Source organism: Rosa rugosa, chromosome 1 (genome assembly GCF_958449725.1).
Source record: "Rosa rugosa chromosome 1, drRosRugo1.1, whole genome shotgun sequence".
NCBI lineage: Eukaryota > Viridiplantae > Streptophyta > Magnoliopsida > Rosales > Rosaceae > Rosa > Rosa rugosa.
In genome coordinates this window covers 33,966,163-33,985,343 of record NC_084820.1, presented here as the reverse complement: position 1 = coordinate 33,985,343, position 19,181 = coordinate 33,966,163, and the positions used below count along the sequence as shown (strand labels likewise).

General features: G+C 35.8%; 2 protein-coding genes and 1 long non-coding RNA gene across 3 annotated transcripts; all 3 read left to right on the top strand.

Annotated features, from left to right (window-relative positions):
• Window positions 1-2,522: 2,522 nt before the first annotated feature.
• On the top strand, window positions 2,523-4,014 carry LOC133711165 (uncharacterized). Its single transcript, XR_009847063.1, has 3 exons — window positions 2,523-2,657; window positions 3,247-3,354; window positions 3,437-4,014. It is a non-coding gene; the product is annotated as an uncharacterized LOC133711165 (long non-coding RNA).
• A 6,742-nt stretch (window positions 4,015-10,756) lies between these two features.
• LOC133735824 (uncharacterized protein At5g39865) lies at window positions 10,757-12,474 on the top strand. Its single transcript, XM_062163250.1, has one exon. The coding sequence runs from the start codon at window positions 10,941-10,943 to the stop codon at window positions 12,021-12,023; it is 1,083 nt and encodes a 360-aa protein (XP_062019234.1). The 5' UTR covers window positions 10,757-10,940; the 3' UTR covers window positions 12,024-12,474.
• Window positions 12,475-13,573: 1,099 nt separating this feature from the next.
• Window positions 13,574-18,874, top strand: LOC133724724 (DNA-directed RNA polymerases IV and V subunit 5B). Its single transcript, XM_062151551.1, has 4 exons — window positions 13,574-13,880; window positions 15,212-15,388; window positions 17,573-17,686; window positions 18,486-18,874. Exons 1-4 carry the CDS (start codon window positions 13,620-13,622, stop codon window positions 18,609-18,611), a joined length of 678 nt encoding a protein of 225 aa, XP_062007535.1. The 5' UTR covers window positions 13,574-13,619; the 3' UTR covers window positions 18,612-18,874.
• The last annotated feature ends 307 nt before the right edge of the window (window positions 18,875-19,181 follow it).

Below are 19,181 nucleotides of genomic sequence, written 5' to 3'. Positions count from 1 at the left end.
TTTTAAATGGTTTGCAACTTTTCGTTGTTTTTTTTTTCTTTTACTTAAAGGTATTTGTGCACGCTAAAAAAATATGTACGAAATAAAAGTCATCCAGAGGGAAGTATTTCATAAGGATATATTGTTGAGGAGAGTCTATCGTTTTGCTCTATGTACCTTGAAGATGTTGAGACTCGACGCAATCGAGAAGGCAGAAATGCAGATTCTAATGGTCGTGGTGTCGATGGGGGTTTGAGTATTTTTGCCTCATTGGGACATTCCAAAGGTCAAAAGACACAGATCATGCTAGATCAACAAATTTGGGAGCATTGTCGTAGAACTGTCTTATTCAACTGCAATGAATGCAAACTATACTTACAGTAAGATGTCTTCATTTGATTTTTCTTTTTTGTTCAACTTGTTTATATATGCTTTGTTTACAACAACCTTGAGGTCAATTTTTTGAATTTGTTTATGAACAGACAATGTCTTGATGAAGTAAAACAAAATAATCGACGTAAGCCCACTCGAGAGTTGGAGCAAATAAGAAATAAGATTTTTCCAACTTGGTTCAAGCAACGTGTATGCTTTTACTTTCATGAATTTTCTTTATATTTTTTTTCCTTTGTTTCATTTTATTTCATTACTTTTATATTTATTAGCATCTCTATTTGCTTATTTTAGATAAATGATTTGTATGAAGCTCACGATCCTTCGATATCAGAAGATTTGCGTTGGTTAGCTAATGGTCCTAGTAAAACTGTCACTAGATATAACAATCATGTTGTTAATGGGTTCAGATTTAGAATAAAATCGCTGGATGATAGGGAAAAAAATCATAATTGTGGTGTCTTTTATACAGCCACCACTCCTTGTTATTCTAGTGCAAGGGATCGCAATCCACGTCTTAGTGATGTCGACTATTATGGTGTTATTAAGGATATATATGAACTTCGGTATGGGGGTCCTACTGAGGATGATGATATGGGTCGAAATGTTGTGCTATTTAATTGTGAATGGGTTGATAGTACTAGTGAACGAGGAAAAAAGATGGATCAATATGGTTTCACATTGGTCAATTTCAATGAAGTGTTGCATACGAATGACACATTTTTATTAGTCTCATCAGCAATACAAGCTTTTTATGTTAAGGATCCAGTAGACCCAAATTGGCATGTTGCAGTTGTTACACAACCAAGAGACTTTTATGATGTAGTCGCTGAAGATGATGTCTCTGTTAATCTTGAAAACCCATTACATGCAGCAGATCATTATGCAATACCAGATCTTGATGACCAATTTATGGATAGCGAGGAATTTGATACTAGATTGGATGTTGATGGGACTCATGTAAACCAATTTTTACCTATTCCCAATGACATGATGCAGCTTGAAACCGATGATGATGATGATCTTTATACTGAGGATGAAGATGAGCTTTATGATGACATAGAGTACTAAATTATGTTTCTAGGTTGCACATATATTTTCTTTTTTTATTTTGTGTGTTCTTTTCATTGTTAAATAAAGAGAACTTTATTTGCCTGAGTGTTTGTTTCTTCATGTTATAAATTTTTCAAGTATTTTTTTTTTTTTGCTGCTGTTATTTGTGTGTTTCATTGTATGATTTAAGTTGTGCAATATCTTTGATTTTTTTTAGGTAATATTTACAATATTTATTGAGTAGCCTTTTTCATTTTTGTTACAATTGTGCATGCAAACTGTGTGTGAACAAATATATTTCATTAACTAATGCATGGTAAATGTTACACATACTAAACTAATTATGTAGATGAGTTCCGAAGATAGTTCATGGGAAGGTGATATAGAAGGACGAAGTGATTCTGCTAATGGCACATGTATGTTGCTGAATTTTATGTATAGTTATCTGTGTATTGTTTTTAGTGAAAGTATATGTTGTTTACTGATTTACATTACTTTTCATAAGTTAATATGTCTCTTGTAGGCAAAACTACCAAAGTACGTGGTAAAGGAACATGTACTTGGATGGAAGATAACAAAAAAGAATCCCTCGAGTTCAATTCTATGGGTGTTAGTGTAGGTTCTAATGATGGAAAATTTGGCCGGTACTTGGGTGGGTTAGCTAGAGATTCTAATGTACTTCCGCTCGTCACTAAATTTTGGCCTAAAGTCTCAAGTACTATTAAAGATCCCTTATGGGACCAAATATATGTATGTATTTCTTTTTTCCTTTTGTTATGGTATTTTTTGATCTTATTACACAATTTGGTGATATTTTACCAACACATTGTGTGTGTAGGCAACTATTGAATGGAAACCTGAAGATCTTCCTCGTATGCCTCTCATAAAGCATAACATAATGGAAAGAGTTGCTAAATATTGGAGAAGCTACAAGAACAGACTTAAGAAAACTCATTATGATCCCAAAATAGGCACACCAGGACGTTGGGTGTGTGGGAATAAAGATGTCAACGCAGCTGAATGGCGCGAAATGGTGAAATATTGGGATACTGAAAAGACAACAGTAAGTCCTTCTCTCTGCAAGTTTTTTCTGTTTTGTTGTGTAAATTTATTATGATGTTATTTGCTTTTCTAAATAATAGGTAATTGCTGAGAAGAATTCTGCAAATCGAAAAGAACAAAAATACAATCACACCTCTGGCACCAAGAGTTATGCACGCAGTCGAGCAGAATATGTAAGTAAATAATATTGTTGCTCTAGAAAATCTAAAGCTTAATTTAATAGATTAAATGTTGATAGCAGATGCTAGTGAACGGTTGCATGATAAAATGACCAATTTTGCATCAAATAATAAGGCTGCAGCATGGTTCCATGTTACTGTGCATTTGTAAAAAATCAATTATCATCAATTTTGCTCTAAGGAAGGGTAGGTAAATTTGAGAAAGATAGCATTTGGGTAAGGAGGGTAGGCCTAGAGTGCTGCACGGTAGCATAAAGATTATGTAAATTAGTCTTTCACCTCAACTAATAAATGTGCTAAGTAAGCCTAGAGTGCTCAAATTCACCAAGAACCAGCAACCTCTAGATTGCAATATATTTTAATACATCAAATGCCTTTTGGTCTAAGTTCCTTGTGTCTATCTTCTATAAAATGTGGTTTTAATTGTATTATGGCTCATGATTTGGAATGAGCATTTTTTGTTATGATATGTTTGAATATTTTCTGAAATATATTATTTACATGCTATTATATTGCTTTATTGTTTGAAATGATGGCATCAGACTTGATTAGATATTATTTCCCTTCTGCTTTGCATGTTTAGCTCAAGAAGCATGGTCATGAGCCCGATCCTATTCAGTTTTTTTATGATAAGCATACACGGAATGACAAAGAAAAAACCTGGATTGATGAAGTTGCTGAGCGGACACATGTGAGCTTTGTTTATGTATTTCATAATCTGTTGCACACTAAATATAACCAGCCCATAATAAGTTAAGTATTTTCTCTCATAGGCTGGTATGCAAGAGAAGTTGGCAGAAATTGTAGCAGTTGAAGGTAATGAGACTACAGAGATGCGAGAAAGAGCATATGTTGCAGTGATGGGACCTGAGAAACGTCATAGAGTTCGCGGTTATGGACTAGGTGTAATAGCTAATATGGTGCCTTATCTTCAAATTGATGGTAGCTCATCATCACACAGATCATATGGAAGACATTATGCTCACTTGTAGTCACAATTTATAGAGTTAGAGTCCAAGTACCAACAACAACAAGAGCAAGCACAGGTGCAACAAGTTCAAACTCAGGAATAACTCTTGCAAACCCAACAAGAATTGGCAATGTTAAAGCAAATGATACAATCCCAGCAATCTACTCCACCTTCACAACAATCTTCTCAGCCTTTGCAGCAACAATCCTTCTAGATGCCTTCTTATCCTCCTCAAATGTACTGGCCTCAACCGCAAATCTATCCTCAAATGCCTTATCAGCCTCAACATGCTTATCCTACCACTGGACTAACTGGATTGCTTATGGGAGATACAAGTGTCCAAGAAACTGATTTGTTGAACCAGCTTAGAGCTTCATCGAATCAAAGTTCTCGTGGATCTGAGCAATAGACTTTTATTATTTTCCTTATTGATCATTAGATGCTAATTGATAGGCATTTGACTAGATGAATTTGTGACTTTTTTAGTAACAAGTATTTTGTGGACTTGTAGACTTGATTTTAAGTTGCATCAGTAAAGATTTGTTGAACAGAAAATAAATTTATATTATATTTTGTTGCCCAGAAAAAATTTATATATATAATTTATATGTCGTTAGTTAAAGATGGATTCACTGTTTCTTTCCAATGCCAATCGAACTGGTGTACTGGTGGTTAATAATAGATGGATTCTATTATTAATAATATCAAATATTCTAATAAAAAATATATTATATCAAATATTCTAATAAAAAATATATTAAATAAAATATTTCTTCTGTCTCTAAAAGTAATAGATTAAAGGGGCCCTGACCCAATGCACAAAATTGAGCCAAGATATTCCCACTTGCACCACCAACATATTTTCATTCCCACTTACCCATTTTAAAGCAAAAAGACAATTTTGTCCTCCAAATAATTAATAAATCACAAAACTTACCTCTCATACTCTCTCTCCCTCTCTCTCTCTCTCTCTCTTTCATAATCTCATTCCGTCTCTCTCTCTCTCTCCTCTCTCTCTCACGCTCTCGGCCAGATCCCCGCCAATCATCCTTGTCGGCATGGTTGCCGGTCATCGGGAACGAAGATGATGGTGAGATCGAGCAGGCCGTCGTGGTTTCTGTTCTCGGTGAGGCATTCATCTCTGGTTTCTGGTCTAGATGTTTGCGGTGATGTTCATGGTAGGTGACCGCTGCAACATCGCGCCGGATGTGCACGACGACAGCAAAGAATAGAAGCTGGAGATCTACTCTTCAATCAATGGAGGAGGAAGAGCGGTAGGCCAAGGTTCGTCTATTTCTTATTGGAGAAACCATTCTCACTCTCGCCGATATCAAATGGCCTCAGCTTCGTTGTTAATCCAGAGATTTGGTATTAGTTTTAGTAAGTTCTCTTCGATTGTGAGAATTGTGTCGGTGATGTTTATATGTTTTGGATTCTGTTGGTGAAATCTTTGTCCTAATTGATTGAATAATGAAAATCGGTGATGTTTATGTATTTTGGGGCTTTGTTAGATTAGTGTGGAACGGAGTTGATTGAATAATGAAAACTTTGTTGGTTAGTGTTTATGAAAGTCGGTGGAAACTTTGTGAGCAATTGGATATGCACTGGGCCTTGCTTTAATGGCTTTTGAACAATTATAGATTACTTTGGTGGTATTGCAGTAGCTGATGGACATTCTCAAATCAAATCAATTTTGGATGCCCAAATCATTTATCCGGGGGGCCCAGAAAGAGAGAAAAAAAAAAAAAAAATTATCCGGGGGGTAATACAGGGCTATTGGGGGGCAATAGATGTTTTAAAATTGATATAATCTCTTCATTTTTTTCTTTAATAAAAGTTTTAACTGTCTAATTTTAGGAATATTAGTTCCCATTTCGGCTACCAAAAGTTCTATTGAGGGGCAATAGACGTTTTGAATTGATGTAAGGGGAATTTGATTCTACACCCAAATTCACACACCCCTTTTAGAATAAACCCATCCATAAGAGTGTTTTAATATACACCCAAACCAATTAATTAGGTTTATTCAAAATAAAAAAACCTATTAAATAGGGTAAATATTAAAACCCAATGTTGTTAAGAATTACTGAAGCTGCCATTATCAAATTCCCCATTCACCTATTAAATAGGATTAATAGTCAAAATCATCTAGCAAATATTATGGAGTTTGATTGACGTTATTGTTGGTATTACCTTCACTTTAGGTTTTTATCAGTACTTAATTTTAGGTGTTTACATTAATGTCATTATTATCATATAATGATGAATTTTTGGTATGTTTCTTCCTATATATAGAAGCTAGTGAATTCATTCGTCATTTTTTCTTTGGGTGGAGACCTTTCACAAAGTTGCATATGATTTCAAATGATGATTTCAAACGACCTATTCATGAGGTTTATTTCATCATTTTCTTATGGGTTAGAGACTTTCTTTCAAATAGGTACATATATCATATTCGTAATTCAAATTACCTATTCATCAGATTTATTTAGTATAATATCTTTGTTAATCTTTTGATTTTGTGTAAAGCTTGAATTGGATGGTTTTTTAGTAATTAGAAATTTCAATTTATGAATATGGTACAAAACTTAGTTTCATTCCTTCAAAATAGAATCGTTGTTTCTAATTACCTGATACTTAGATTGCTTTAATATGTAATACCTATGATTTAGATGTTTGTTTTTGTAGTTTTAAATTATTTGTATGACTCTATATCATAGGTTGTTTATTCCATAACCTATAGTATTGACAATTAATATACCTATATTTTGGATATATGTATTTAAATCCTAATAGAGTTTTACCTTTGAAATAGATCTATGAAGGTAATTTGCAATTGTATAAGGAATCACAACATGCAGGGCACTAGTAGTTGGGAGATTTATGAAGACTACATTGCAAAGTGCTAGTCGAGATGACAGATGAAGTGTTATAATGTTCTTTATATTATGTTCGAAAATGTAAAGTTTATATTTCAATTGTAAAAACAAATTTAAAATTGTTTATTTCAATACTGGATGAACATCATTTATGGTTGTACTCATTGTCCCTATTTCAATAAATTTTTAGGTTTATTCCTTCAAAAAGAATGTGTATTTAAATTATCTTGATATTAGAAATAAACTTCTTAATATTGTAAAGTTCAATTTCAATTGTAAAACAATGAATGATAATAATGAGTTTGCTAAATTATAGTGCAAAAACTCTTGCACATTCAAAATTATTCAATGTGCCAAAATTAAGGGATAATTATATATTAAGCAAACTCTACAGTTACACATAACTATTATGTGGTCATTGACCACCTCATAAAATCAGGCACCTATGTGGAGAAAAATGTAGGGGCGGAAAAAAAAATCTTAAAGCAATCAATCTACATCAAGTACATTTTACATGGGCTAATTACATTAACTCGACCATTTTAGAAAATTAATGAATATGGAATGATTGTATAACTACACCTATTAGAACGGATAAGCAAAATAACATACCTTATTGAGAGGATGTTTAATCATGTCGAGCAAGAAAAATATTTATATAATAGGAATATAACAGAATCTGATGATACACAATAGCAAATATATAGATCACATCGGAAAGGAAGAAATATAGGATAATTAAGGCAATTAATCATTTCAAATAAGAGAAAAATCAAGGATTAAATTGATTGTATTAAATTCTAAATATTTAAATTCAAAAAATAGTCAACAGCTATATTTGAGGAATATTTTATTTATTCAATCAGAAGGACAAAAAAGTCAAACTAAAAAATGTGAAAAATGTTAATTATAGATTTAAAACCTATAAGGAAGGTTCAATTATGTGAATTGGGTGTAGATTAAAAGAAAATATAGGGATGGGTTTTTCTTAATAAGAGCTTTGTTTTTTGGGTTTTTATCTAATTTTCTCTTGATGTAATCTCCTATTTTTTTCTTTAATCAAAGTTTTATTTATCTAAATTTAGGGAGATTAGTTCCCATTTTGGCGACTGAAAGTCCTATTGGAGGGCAATAAACGTCTATTGGGGGGCAATACATGGCTGATAGACGTCTATTAGGGGGCAATAGACCTCTATTGCGGGGCAATAGATGTCTATTGGGGGCAATAAACCTTTCCGGTGAGATTTTCAGAAAATTCCGGTGGGCGGCAGCCGGTGACCGGTGACCGGATTCCGGCGACCGGCGACCGGTTACCGGTTACCGGGCTCCGGTGAAGGCTCTATGGTTTCTCTCTCTTCCATTCTCTCTCTCTCTCTTTCTCTCTCTAAGTAATAAATGGGTGAGGGTAAAATGGTATTAAAAAAAATTAAAAAACAAAAAAAAAAATCTTAATGGGGTATTAGGGAAGACCCCCTTAGAGTGTTTTGGGTAAGAGGGAATTAAAAAAACTTAATGGGGTAAGTGGGAAAAAAATCTTTAAAAATGGGGTAAATGGACAAAAACCCTAGATTAAATTGTCATTGGCAGTTATTGTCCATGTGGCAGTGAATAAGCAATAGAGACGGAACTTTTTATCCAAGTGTCTCTAATAGGTTTTAGAGACGCAACCTATAGGGACGAAAGTCTAATTTGTCACTCCTTCTATTAGAGACAAATTTAAGTATATTTTAGTCACTAATATATTTCTAGAGACGTTTTGTGGCTGTCTCTAAAGCCTATATTTGGTGTAGTGCCTCCTCATCTTCGGAAGTGTCCATACATTACAGAACAAACCTACAATGACATTAACAAGGACAAACAAGCACGACTAATCAAATATATTAACTGATTAAGTAGAACACCAAGCAAACTTATTAAGGGAACATCATTAATAAAAAGAATAAACAAGCAAACCATCAGCCTTAATGAAAAGAATAAGCATCAGTCTTAATGAAAAGAATAAGCATCACCCTTAATGAAAATAATAAGCATCACCCTTAATGAAAAGAAAGTACCAGTAACAAAGAAACACCATTCTTGATAAAAAGAAGGTACCAGTAACACAAGAACAGCAAGCAAACTTAACAAAGTACCATCAGCCTTACACAAGAACAGCCTATTATCTCTTTTCAACTACCGCTTTACGTCTAAATGAAAAGCAACCCGGTTCAGATTACAAAGTGGAATCAACATTTTTCTTATTAAGAATCAGAAACTGCAGCTTGAGATCAGGATCTGTCATAACTGAAATCATCTCTTGCTTCTCTTGAGAGCAAAACAACTTTATTGCAAACCACCATAGCTTGGTACCAATTTCTGCTCCTGGTAAACTTGCAACAACTCGCATCACCTCCTGAATGCTAGTTCCTTGTGAACTTGTATGAATTGATGTTGCTGTACTCTTACTCTCAACTACATCAACAAGATGATCAATTTGTTTAGATAATTTCGCTGCATCTCCCACCCTTCCTTTCTTCCCCTTTGGCCCTCCCATAACTCCTTTGTCCTTATTAGCTTTTGTTGGTCTCTCCTTATTTGTTCTCTTTTTCCCCCTATCTTCATTACCTTGCTCGGAATCCTCCTCATCATCGGCAGAAACCGGATCCAGATCAAAGGCCGCTGTCACCGCACCGGTACCCCGCTGTCACTATAGGACTTGCCGATCGACGATCTGCAAATTAGAGTTCCCGCGATCTACATGGCATCGGTTTCTTCTTCGTTGAATCAGCTAATTTGAATGCTGATGAAGAATGAGAATGAGTCAATTGTTATGAGTCTTAAGAGTAAGGTCTTAGGATTTCCAAGGCTAAAAAAGTAACAACACAATAAAAAAAGGCTTGAAAATAAATCAATAAAAACAATGGCTTATTGGTCTATAAACTTCTAAATAGGAATTTTTAAGATCATTTCCTCTAAAATTTAGATGATATTTGTAATGGATTGCATGAGAATCTAAAGACTTTACTAAATGTAGAGAATTAAAAGTTACCCTAATGGAGGTGCAAATGTAACTAATCGGGAAGTACATCAAATCAAACTTACCCTTGTAACTGTACGTTTCTGGAATAGGTTGACTTGAGAAAATACAGTTGATGAAGTCATTGCATTCTTAAATTATAGAATTGCTTATTTTTTCCTTCAAATATTACACACCTAATCTTTGAACTCTGGTAGGAAGTTCATGCAAATCAAGATCACTATTTGAGAAAATTCTTATACTTCTTATTGACTTCGACTTCCGTATGACTGAATTCACTTTAGGAAAAAATAAAGAAAAACAAAGCTTGAGAGTACAAAAGTCAGAAGAGAAACCACATGGAGTGGTTGAGTTGGCAAACTCAACTACCCAAGTGTTGGGACGAATGCAAGGTCGGAAACTCCCCACCTAAGTTTTTTTTTTTATGACACCCCCCACCTAAGTTCCACGAAGGGAGATTAATTAGTCTTGAAATCCCTAAATAAAAAAAACAAGGCAGAAGAGAACAATAAAATGAGAATGACAGTAACTTTGGCTTCCGACCAAAAAAAAAAGACAGTAACTTTGGCAGCTCAACCCACATGGAATTTGTGAATGCATGGTGGTCCTGCACATTATATATGTCATCTGCCAACTTAATTGGACGCTAATTAATTTGGATCTCAACCCCTTGATACTTGAGTGCCACAGCCACTACCGAATTCAAGAAGACTATGACATTGACCACTTGACATTATACACATTGAAGGAATCACAACCCAAATTGTCAGAAAATAACTTGAAAACAAAAAAATTATAATGTCTTTTAGGCGTACTCAGTGAGAAAGTCCATATCACAAAAATATCCATTACAAAATTTAATGCGCACTTATTAAATAAAACAAAACTACGGAACACTTCTATCACAATTCACACTAAGACGCTTGCTAGTTGCCAAGACGCGTGATTTTTAGCCATTAAGCTGTTCTTTTAATGAAAATTACAAGGAGAAACAAAAGTCTAAAAATGCCGAAAATATATAGGAAGGGTAATTTCCACAGCCCCCGAAGTTGATCAATCAATGTATGATGAACACATGATCTTGGGACCACGATAAGTTTGGTTGTTTTACAAAAATAAATGATTTTCGTAAATGAAAGCTTTAGCCAAACACACCTCAAACCAGTCCATAACAGAAAGAGACTGCCCTTTTAACTTTGAGAAATTTATCAAATGACGTACTTATCAATCAATCCTCTCTAATTTTTGCCTCCATCTTCCAGCTTTTATTCTCTCACTTTCTACGTTAAGGAGGAATTGCCGTGCGCACGGCATTTACTTGTTCATCTACAAGTCTATCTACAACTCCCAAGTTCCAACCCCCTCTTGAAAGCTGTTCCTCACCCAACACACACAATCTCTATCTCTCTCTCATGGGCTGCTCTTCTTCAACCCTTCGCACCAAAAACCACCCAGAACAACCACACCACCGCCCACAATCACAATGCTCTTCTTCTTCTTCTTCTTCAGCTTCCATAAACTCCTCACCATTCCCACTCCGAAGAGCCCTCTCTCTTGTTCATCACCCACCTCTCAAAAAGGGCGACACCAACCACCTTGTCTCTCTCACCTCCACCACTTATGGTTCTCTCCGTATCATCGACCACCCTCTTCCTTCATCATCCCCATTATCATACACCAATCTCCACAGTCAGGATCAACCCCCAGACAAGTCCTCATCTTTTTCTCCCGACTCCGTCATCAACACCTGGGAACTTATGGACGGTCTTAACGATGAATCCCATTCTCATTCTTTTGCACAAAAACCACAATCTTCAGTGAAATTCATAGGAGCGCAAAAGAAGCCGCTATGGCAGCATTTATCAGAGGAATCATTGCTGGCAAAGATGGACCCCAATGTGGTTTCCACTTATAGGAGAGCTCTATCTTCTAGGGAATTGCGCACAACACTGCCTTTTAAGAGCCGCCCTTTGAATTGTTCTACTTCTTCTTCACCAGCACTGGTAAATTCCAATTCCAATACTTGTTTTCTTCTCCCGGGGAGTGAAGACAAAATCGTCGTCTACTCCACCAGTTTGAGAGGAATCCGAAAGACTTACGAGGATTGCTGCGCTGTTCGGATGATCTTCAGGGGGTTGCGGGTGGCTGTGGATGAGAGGGACATTTCCATGGACTCCCAGTACAAGAAAGAGTTGCAGAATGCAGTTAGAGGCAAAGCACCGGTGAGGCTGCCGCAAGTGTTTGTTAGAGGGAATTATATTGGAGGAGCCGAGGAGGTTAAGCAACTCAATGAGCTTGGAGAATTGGCATTGCTTTTGAAGGGGTTTCCTAGTGCTTCTGCGTTTGGTTGCGATGGATGTGGAGATGTGAGATTTGTGCCGTGTACTACCTGTAATGGCAGCCAAAAGTTGTTTGATGAAAACAAAGGGGAATTGAGGAGGTGCCCGCATTGCAACGAGAACGGATTGATTAGGTGCTCTGCTTGCTGTTTGTGAGACTCGTCGATCAGTAGCTCAGTAATAAGTTTTTCATTGCATTCAGGTTGATGTTCTCTAGCCAAATATATCATGACATGTTATCTGGGAAGAATATGATCAATACAAGTCAAGCTATTTGGAAAGAGAACATTTTCCTAACAAAAATGCTATTATGTAGCAGCTACCAAATGCATGAATGCACAATATTTGTGTTTAGCTGCTCATGAATTAGCTAGTATATATGCCGATTACAGTTGCATATAGCATTGTATTTCATTTGTTGTAACTTGTAAGACATTTTAAACCAAACCATGGCATTTTTTCAGCTGCAGCTACCATCAGGACTGCAACTTGGTCTTCTGTGCTTAGATTGATCTGTCTATTCGTACCATAGGATTTTGGTTCTTATTCTGATTGTTGTTGTTCCGAACAATTTTGCAATAAATTTAACAGTTTCATTTCCTTCCAATTGTTTTGTTCTCATGAACTAGATAATTTTTTTGTTTTTGTTTGGGTAAGTGAACCTTATGTGAACACCAAAAAGAGCATCATATAATTCAGGTATGAATCCAACAAAGAAACAAAGCCAAGCAAAAAAAAGCAGCAAAACAGCACCCAAATCGGGCAAACAAACTGATGAAAAGAAGCAGGGCAGGCGGCATTGGAAGGTGGAGAAGCTAACCAAAGAAAACCAAGTGTGTGCTAAGCAAACGGATTGAAGTGGAGGCCATATTCCAAATCTAATGGGTGTTGGTTAGTACTGTTCAAGACAACTAGTACTGCAGAAGGAATGAAGCTGGATAGAGCAAATATTTTGGGATTCCCTTCCCTCCCTTCAAAATAATAACGAACATATATATTCAGCAATTCCATTGTGGATCCAATCATCCAAATATTATGACTTAACTAGAGCCAGCCTCCAAAAGCTCATTTGTAGAATAAAAAACGAAAAGCTTTCTACGTGCGGTTCCAGAGAAACTTCCAAATCACCCCCTTGATTTTGGCATTCTAATCACACCAAAATTTCTAGTCAAGTGTTTAATTTGCATGTATGGAGTAGTAAATGGACCATCATATCGATAAAACTTGTCTGAAACTGATGCCGGTGAAGTGTTTGGTATTGTGCTAGTTGTGGCCAAATATCATATCAACAAAATTTCTTTTAAACTGCTTGCATTACTTCTTCACCAAAAACAAATTATTTTAATTTGTCTTCCCAATAAGAACGGGTATCCGGGCGATTTCCTTCCCGATAAGAATGATTAAAGGTGAGTAGAGTAGAGAGCTTAGAGGCCAGGAGGGCAATGGGGGATTCAAAATTGGAACCTCTTCCTGTTCAAAGAAAAGAAATAGTTAACCGGTTTCTTCAATTTTTTTTAGTGTTTTTTTTTTTTTTTTCATTTTTTTTTTCTGCCGAATATGGAACCGTGTTTTTGGTATTTCCCTTCTGATAAAAATTTACTGAGAAGAGTAAATAAAAAGTGACTTCCTCAGTAAAAAAAACAAACAAACAAAATTTACCAGGGAAGCGCACTTCGAGTTGGGTTTAAATACTAGTTGTCTGTGTCAGAAGTGAGGAGAAAAGGTGAGAAGAAATCAGAGAGAGAGAGAGAGATGGAGGGAGATAATGGGAATGGAGAGGAGATGGTACCGGGGCCTTGCTTGAGTGGGTACGTGGACGACGGTAGCACAGAGAGCCACCGATACTACCTGTCACGCAGAACCGTGCTGGAGATGTTAAGGGACAGAGGCTATTCCGTTACCTCCGACGAAATCGACCTCTCTCTCCAAGACTTCCGAGCCCTTCACGGCCAAACCCCCGACGTTGATCGCCTTCGCTTCTCCGCCCCTCACAACTCTGACCCTTCCGACAGGGTTTGATTCTTTTACCTTTCCTTAATTTTCACAATTCTGCAAACCATTCTCTACCAGGATCATCATTCCACATTAGTCATCAATTTGTTTTGGCAATTCTCTCCCCAAAACTGTGTACATGCATGCTTGTTTTTTAGTTGTAACCAGATGTTAACTAGGCCAGGTTCATGTCTTAATGTCGGCAAAATCATGTCTGCTTAACACTTCAGCGTCTAGTACAATACTTCAATTTGATACATTAGTAAGCAATCTTCCTTTGCTGTTAGTCTTTAGTGTCACATGCTATAAATTCTTTGTAACTGATGAATGCTTTGTCACATCCCTGATGATTTGCATAGCGATTTGATGGATGCTTAACTTCATGACTGCTTAACTCCCACTTACTTCCATTCCCCCACTTACTCTTGAATGAATGCTACTTCCATTTGAGTACATGCACTATTGCTACTACCCAAAAAGAAATATGGTTTAGTGAGTTAGCAAGATTGACCAAGGAATCTACTTTAGCAAATCGGTACCTGGTACGGTTGCATATTGAGACTTACAGTTTTGAATGTGAGCAATAATAGGGGGTCTAATGTGGGACCTTGTTTAGCGTCCATTATTCCTGTTTCACAAATCTCCTCCTTAGTGTCTCAACTGCTACTTTCCCATTTTCTCCATTCCTGTTTTGCTTTGCTTTGTCTGTGCTTCAAACATGTCATTAGTAATATGCCATTGGTATCAACATGCCCGTTCTAGAATTTGACAAGCATGACCTGACCATTCTCACATCCATCGTATAGAGCTTTTATCCATGTCATATGACTCCATAAGGACCCTCAATTTTTAAGAAAGCATCTGTATCTTGTAATCCCTATCAATCTTAAAGGGATGTGTTTGAAGGCAAATACTTTGATTATGCATTTCTCTATTCCTTCTCTGATTCACCTTTACATGATGCATTAACTTTGCAGTTCATGAAATTTTTCTAATAAAGAGTTTCTCTTTCTGTTTATGGTTCATGTTGACATGGAGTTAAGTTGAAATTAACAATTTTGACTATTTGGCGCATCACAATCATAAGGGATAGTAGGTGAGCAATCCGACATTGTACCTGGACCTATTGCATGACTTCTCATGGAAAACATGACATCATATATTCTAGGAACTAGTTTCGTTTACAAGCACAAATAGTGTTGTTTGACACAGACAATCAGTCTCAGTTTGACACTGTTATTTCTTTCTTTTGGATGAAGTTAAAAAATGATATGGATATGTAATGAGACAAAAAGGCAAAAAGAGCGGCGTTGCTGTATTTTCGATTACTTATTGATAGGTTTCAATTGCAGATTCTGGTCATCTACTGTGGGCCTGGTATAGTGAAGGTTAATGTTATCCGTGGGCTGCACAGTCAGATTGCTAATAAAGACACTTTGACTGGGCTCATATTAATTCTTCAAAGCCAAATAACAAGCCAAGCTCTGAAAACTCTGGATCTTTATCCATTTAAAGTGGAAATGTTCCAGGTTTGTTCCCTGATATCAATTATGTTATATGTTTCCTTCTTTTTTTTTCCCGCTTAAGTGTTACACACCCTGGATCTATATTAAATTAGGCTTCTCAGTTGGTTACCATTGATACATGGCCTACAATGGAGAGCCATATCATTTTCCCAGAAGATAAAATTATTGGACTAGTGCTTTTTAATCATCAATGTGCATTGATGCATCTGGCTCCTTTATTTCAAAGGAGCATACTGTACAAGTGTTTCTTTGCAGTAGTTTTGTTTACAGTTGTTATTGAAACTCCTGATTTCATCAATTCAGTTTACCCAAATTGCCCATTTGCTGTTAAGTTAGCCGACATTCTCTCTTGTGATTATAGTATGAGATATTAATCTCAGTCACTCGGTCACTGAAATATATGGGTGAAATTTAAGTAGCCCATAACTTAAAAACCCTAAATCTGTATAGGAACAAAAACTTGAATATATCATAACCATCTGGAGAGGAAAAATGGAATACTTAACATGTTAGAAAGTCTTTATCAAAAGACAGGGAAAAAAAGGAAAGGGTTAGTATTCTTGTCTTGGTAGCTATTGATTCTTCAAGGTCTAGTATCTATAGCAGTAGCTCTTCTAGTTCAGCGAAACAAATTATTTCCATTCAATCATAACATAAATGACTCTCACGCTTCTTGAGTGAGCTGGTGGCTTAGCTTTCTCTTGAAGTCACAAAGAATGTGAATCTGTCTAGCCTCCAAGCTAATGGGTCAGTTTGAAGGTAGAAACTTAACAGGTGTACAATATCTTATTAGGTGGTTTATTTATGAAAAGATGAGATAGAAAGGAAAATGTGAAACAGGGTCTTGTTCAAAAAATGTTTATTGGGTCCTTATGGGTTATGTTTGGTGCTATCACCCCATTAAGGATTCTGATCTTAGATTCCTGTGACGGGTTGATAGAAAAGTTCTTAGGATTTCACATCTTTTACATTTTTGCAATCTAAAATTCAAGATTTTTTGTTTTGTTTTTAGTGTTGATTTCTTAAAAGAATAAATAAAGTGATTCTAATTACTTGAGGCTGTGGCCGGTCTGGCCTACTAGTAATGCTGTTATGGATCACAAAATTCTTGTATTTGCTTCTCTAGTGTCAGAATCATTTTGTATTTGGTTGAAAAAGAGTAAAACCCATGTTTCCTTGAAAGATGAGTTTCTACTACAGAAATCTTCCTTGTCCCCCAAACTTGAGTTCCACCCATGCTGGTTGCTGGTGGTGTGACTCTCTCTCTCTGAAGATCTTTTGAAGATTACATGGGTATAGGGCTGGAGGAGCTTTGGGAAAGAGTAAGACAGTGGTCAGCTCTTTGGGCTTCTCTTTCTTGCATCCGTTAGATTGGAAAGCAGCAGTGGTCTAGGTTTCTTGTGTCTCTTAGGATGAAAGGTGTTTTCTAGTCCTCCTGCTGCTGTTGTTTCATGGGTTTTTTTTTTGTATCTCTTATCCTTTTTGGACCCTTTTGTCCACTTTCCTTCTTTGTATCTTCTTTTTCTTATCTCAATAAAATCTTTAAGAAAAAAAAATATTTTGAGCTGGTATGGATTTTTTCTATAAGAAAAGCTGCGATGGTTGATGTTTCTGTGCTCTTTCTCAGTCAATGCTATCAATTTTTGTCTCTTAATCCAAGGATTATGGCTTTTCCTATTTTGACAGTTTCTACTGCTAAAAAGCAAAAGGACAATTTGGGTAATGGAATTGATAGGATGAATTTGAAATATATGAAATTAAAGAGGACCACAGTATGACTTTTATGGAACGTCAAGATTAACAGCCGCCTAGTTTTTATATATATTACCAAACCCTTGCTCTCTTCTTTTTTCTTCCCATTTGATAGTGCACTTATTGAAAATGATTCTCTAGCGGTTTGTCTCTAGCTTTTTAACAATAATCTCAAAGTGAGCCTTAATATATGATTACTTTTTTGTTGTTGTTATGTTTTTACAACATGTGATATTGCATCCTGAACCTTAAATATGAGGGACCATATATTACATTATTAGTTAAATGTATTCATCTTTTAAAGTTTGGGAGGGTTTTTTTTGTGCTCAGTACATTTGAAGTTAACATGTTAATGGTTGTTGTCTTGTTGGTCATTCACGTAGAATTTCTCCGTCTCACAACTCTCATGTTTCTATATCTTGCTTTGTTTTTCAGATTACTGATTTGCTTGTTAATATAACGAAGCATGTCTTGAAGCCAAAGCATCAGGTCTTGACTGAACGAGCAAAACAAAATCTTCTGAAGAAGTATAACATAGAAGAAAAGCAGGTTAGTTTACTAACTTAATTAAGGAAAAGTCGGTCTCTGATTTGCTTTCTGTAAAGATCATTCATATATATCATTAGTCCTTAAAATATATACAAAAATTGTATCTACTCTTGTAATTCCAATTGCTTCATCCAGTTTGTTTATAAAACTGCTTTTTAATTATCCATGCGTTGGATGCCATCAACAAAGCAAGAGAAGTTGTTCATGTTCTGATACGAACTAACATGTTTATCTGGTCATGGCTGTTATTTTCATCTTAGCCAGTGATGTCCAATAAAAAAAAAATAATTTATAAGTACTCTCATCTTACTATCATCTATCAAAACTCATGGGACGGCAAAGGGCGCGAGTAATTTTGTTGCTTGGCTGACTTGATCTAGACCAAAAGAAAATAGGAGACTTGGCCTGTGGTATGCCCTCTGTTGTGTGAAATGAATTGTGGTTGGGGTTGACAGAGTAATATGACTGTGTGGCCTCATTGCTCTATCCTCTGTGCATGTGGCCCTATATTATAGGCATGCCTTATAGTAGTCGTCTAGCACAATTTTCTGTATCCCATCCAAGACTTACCATAACATGCTGCTGAGTCCTTGAAAAAAAGAAGTTACTAATAACTCTTGTAACATATTCCTCCTTTTTGGGTGCTGGAAGAGCTTTCGTCTCAGACTCTCAATTGTTGCAGCCATGTGACTCATGTTTATATGACTATCTTACAATTACACCTCATATATATATTTGGTTTATCAGCTACTGTGCAATATATTGGCCAATTTTGATTTTAAGAAGTGATCTAATGCAGCTTCCTCGAATGTCGCAAAAGGATGCAATTGCGAAGTATTATGGACTTGAAAGGGGTCAAGTGGTGAAAGTTATCTACTCGCGTGATATCACTAAAGCACATGTTACATACCGTTGTGTTTGGTGATGTATTTTCTGGGTTCTTCTCGAAGGAACAAATCCTTTCTAGTTTATGTGTGGTGATAGTAGACAATTTCTATTGATCATTTTCTGTCATGTGGGTGATAGTAAGTGGTCTCGTATTAGTTATCTGTAGTGTAATGTTAAGTGGTTTTATGAACTTACAAAATACTGTTGTATTGTGAAATGCTCATATCCATGAGCACCCCAACTGATCAATTTCATGTAGTGAATTCCCACCATAATAGGGACTTGGTTGTGTTCCTTCAATCTGTTTCATATAGGCTGTAGGAATTCCCGCCCACTAGTAGGTTTTAAATTAATGACTGCAACATTATCTATATATATATATTTCAGAAAAGTTTTTCTTTGGGACAATTTTCAGAAAAGTCTTGGAGGTGGCTTGCATAAAGTTTTTTTTTTTAATTAAAGTTCCAAATTGCTTCATAGCATATGACAATGTGGCTCACTGTACGGGTGATGACTCATTAGCGCTCAAGTGATAAAATTGGTAAACTAGCTTCAATTCTTTATTTTTAAATTTTTCGTAAAGTTTTATTTTTTATTTTTATTTTTT

Excerpts from the sequence above, each read along its gene's own strand:
- LOC133735824 (XM_062163250.1), top strand. The coding sequence starts at position 10,941 with ATGGGCTGCTCTTCTTCAACCCTTCGCACCAAAAACCACCCAGAACAA.
- LOC133724724 (XM_062151551.1), top strand. The coding sequence starts at position 13,620 with ATGGAGGGAGATAATGGGAATGGAGAGGAGATGGTACCGGGGCCTTGC. Across the intron at positions 13,881-15,211 it reads ACTCTGACCCTTCCGACAGG|ATTCTGGTCATCTACTGTGG; the intron begins GTTTGATTCTTT and ends TTTCAATTGCAG. Across the intron at positions 15,389-17,572 it reads TTAAAGTGGAAATGTTCCAG|ATTACTGATTTGCTTGTTAA; the intron begins GTTTGTTCCCTG and ends TTTGTTTTTCAG.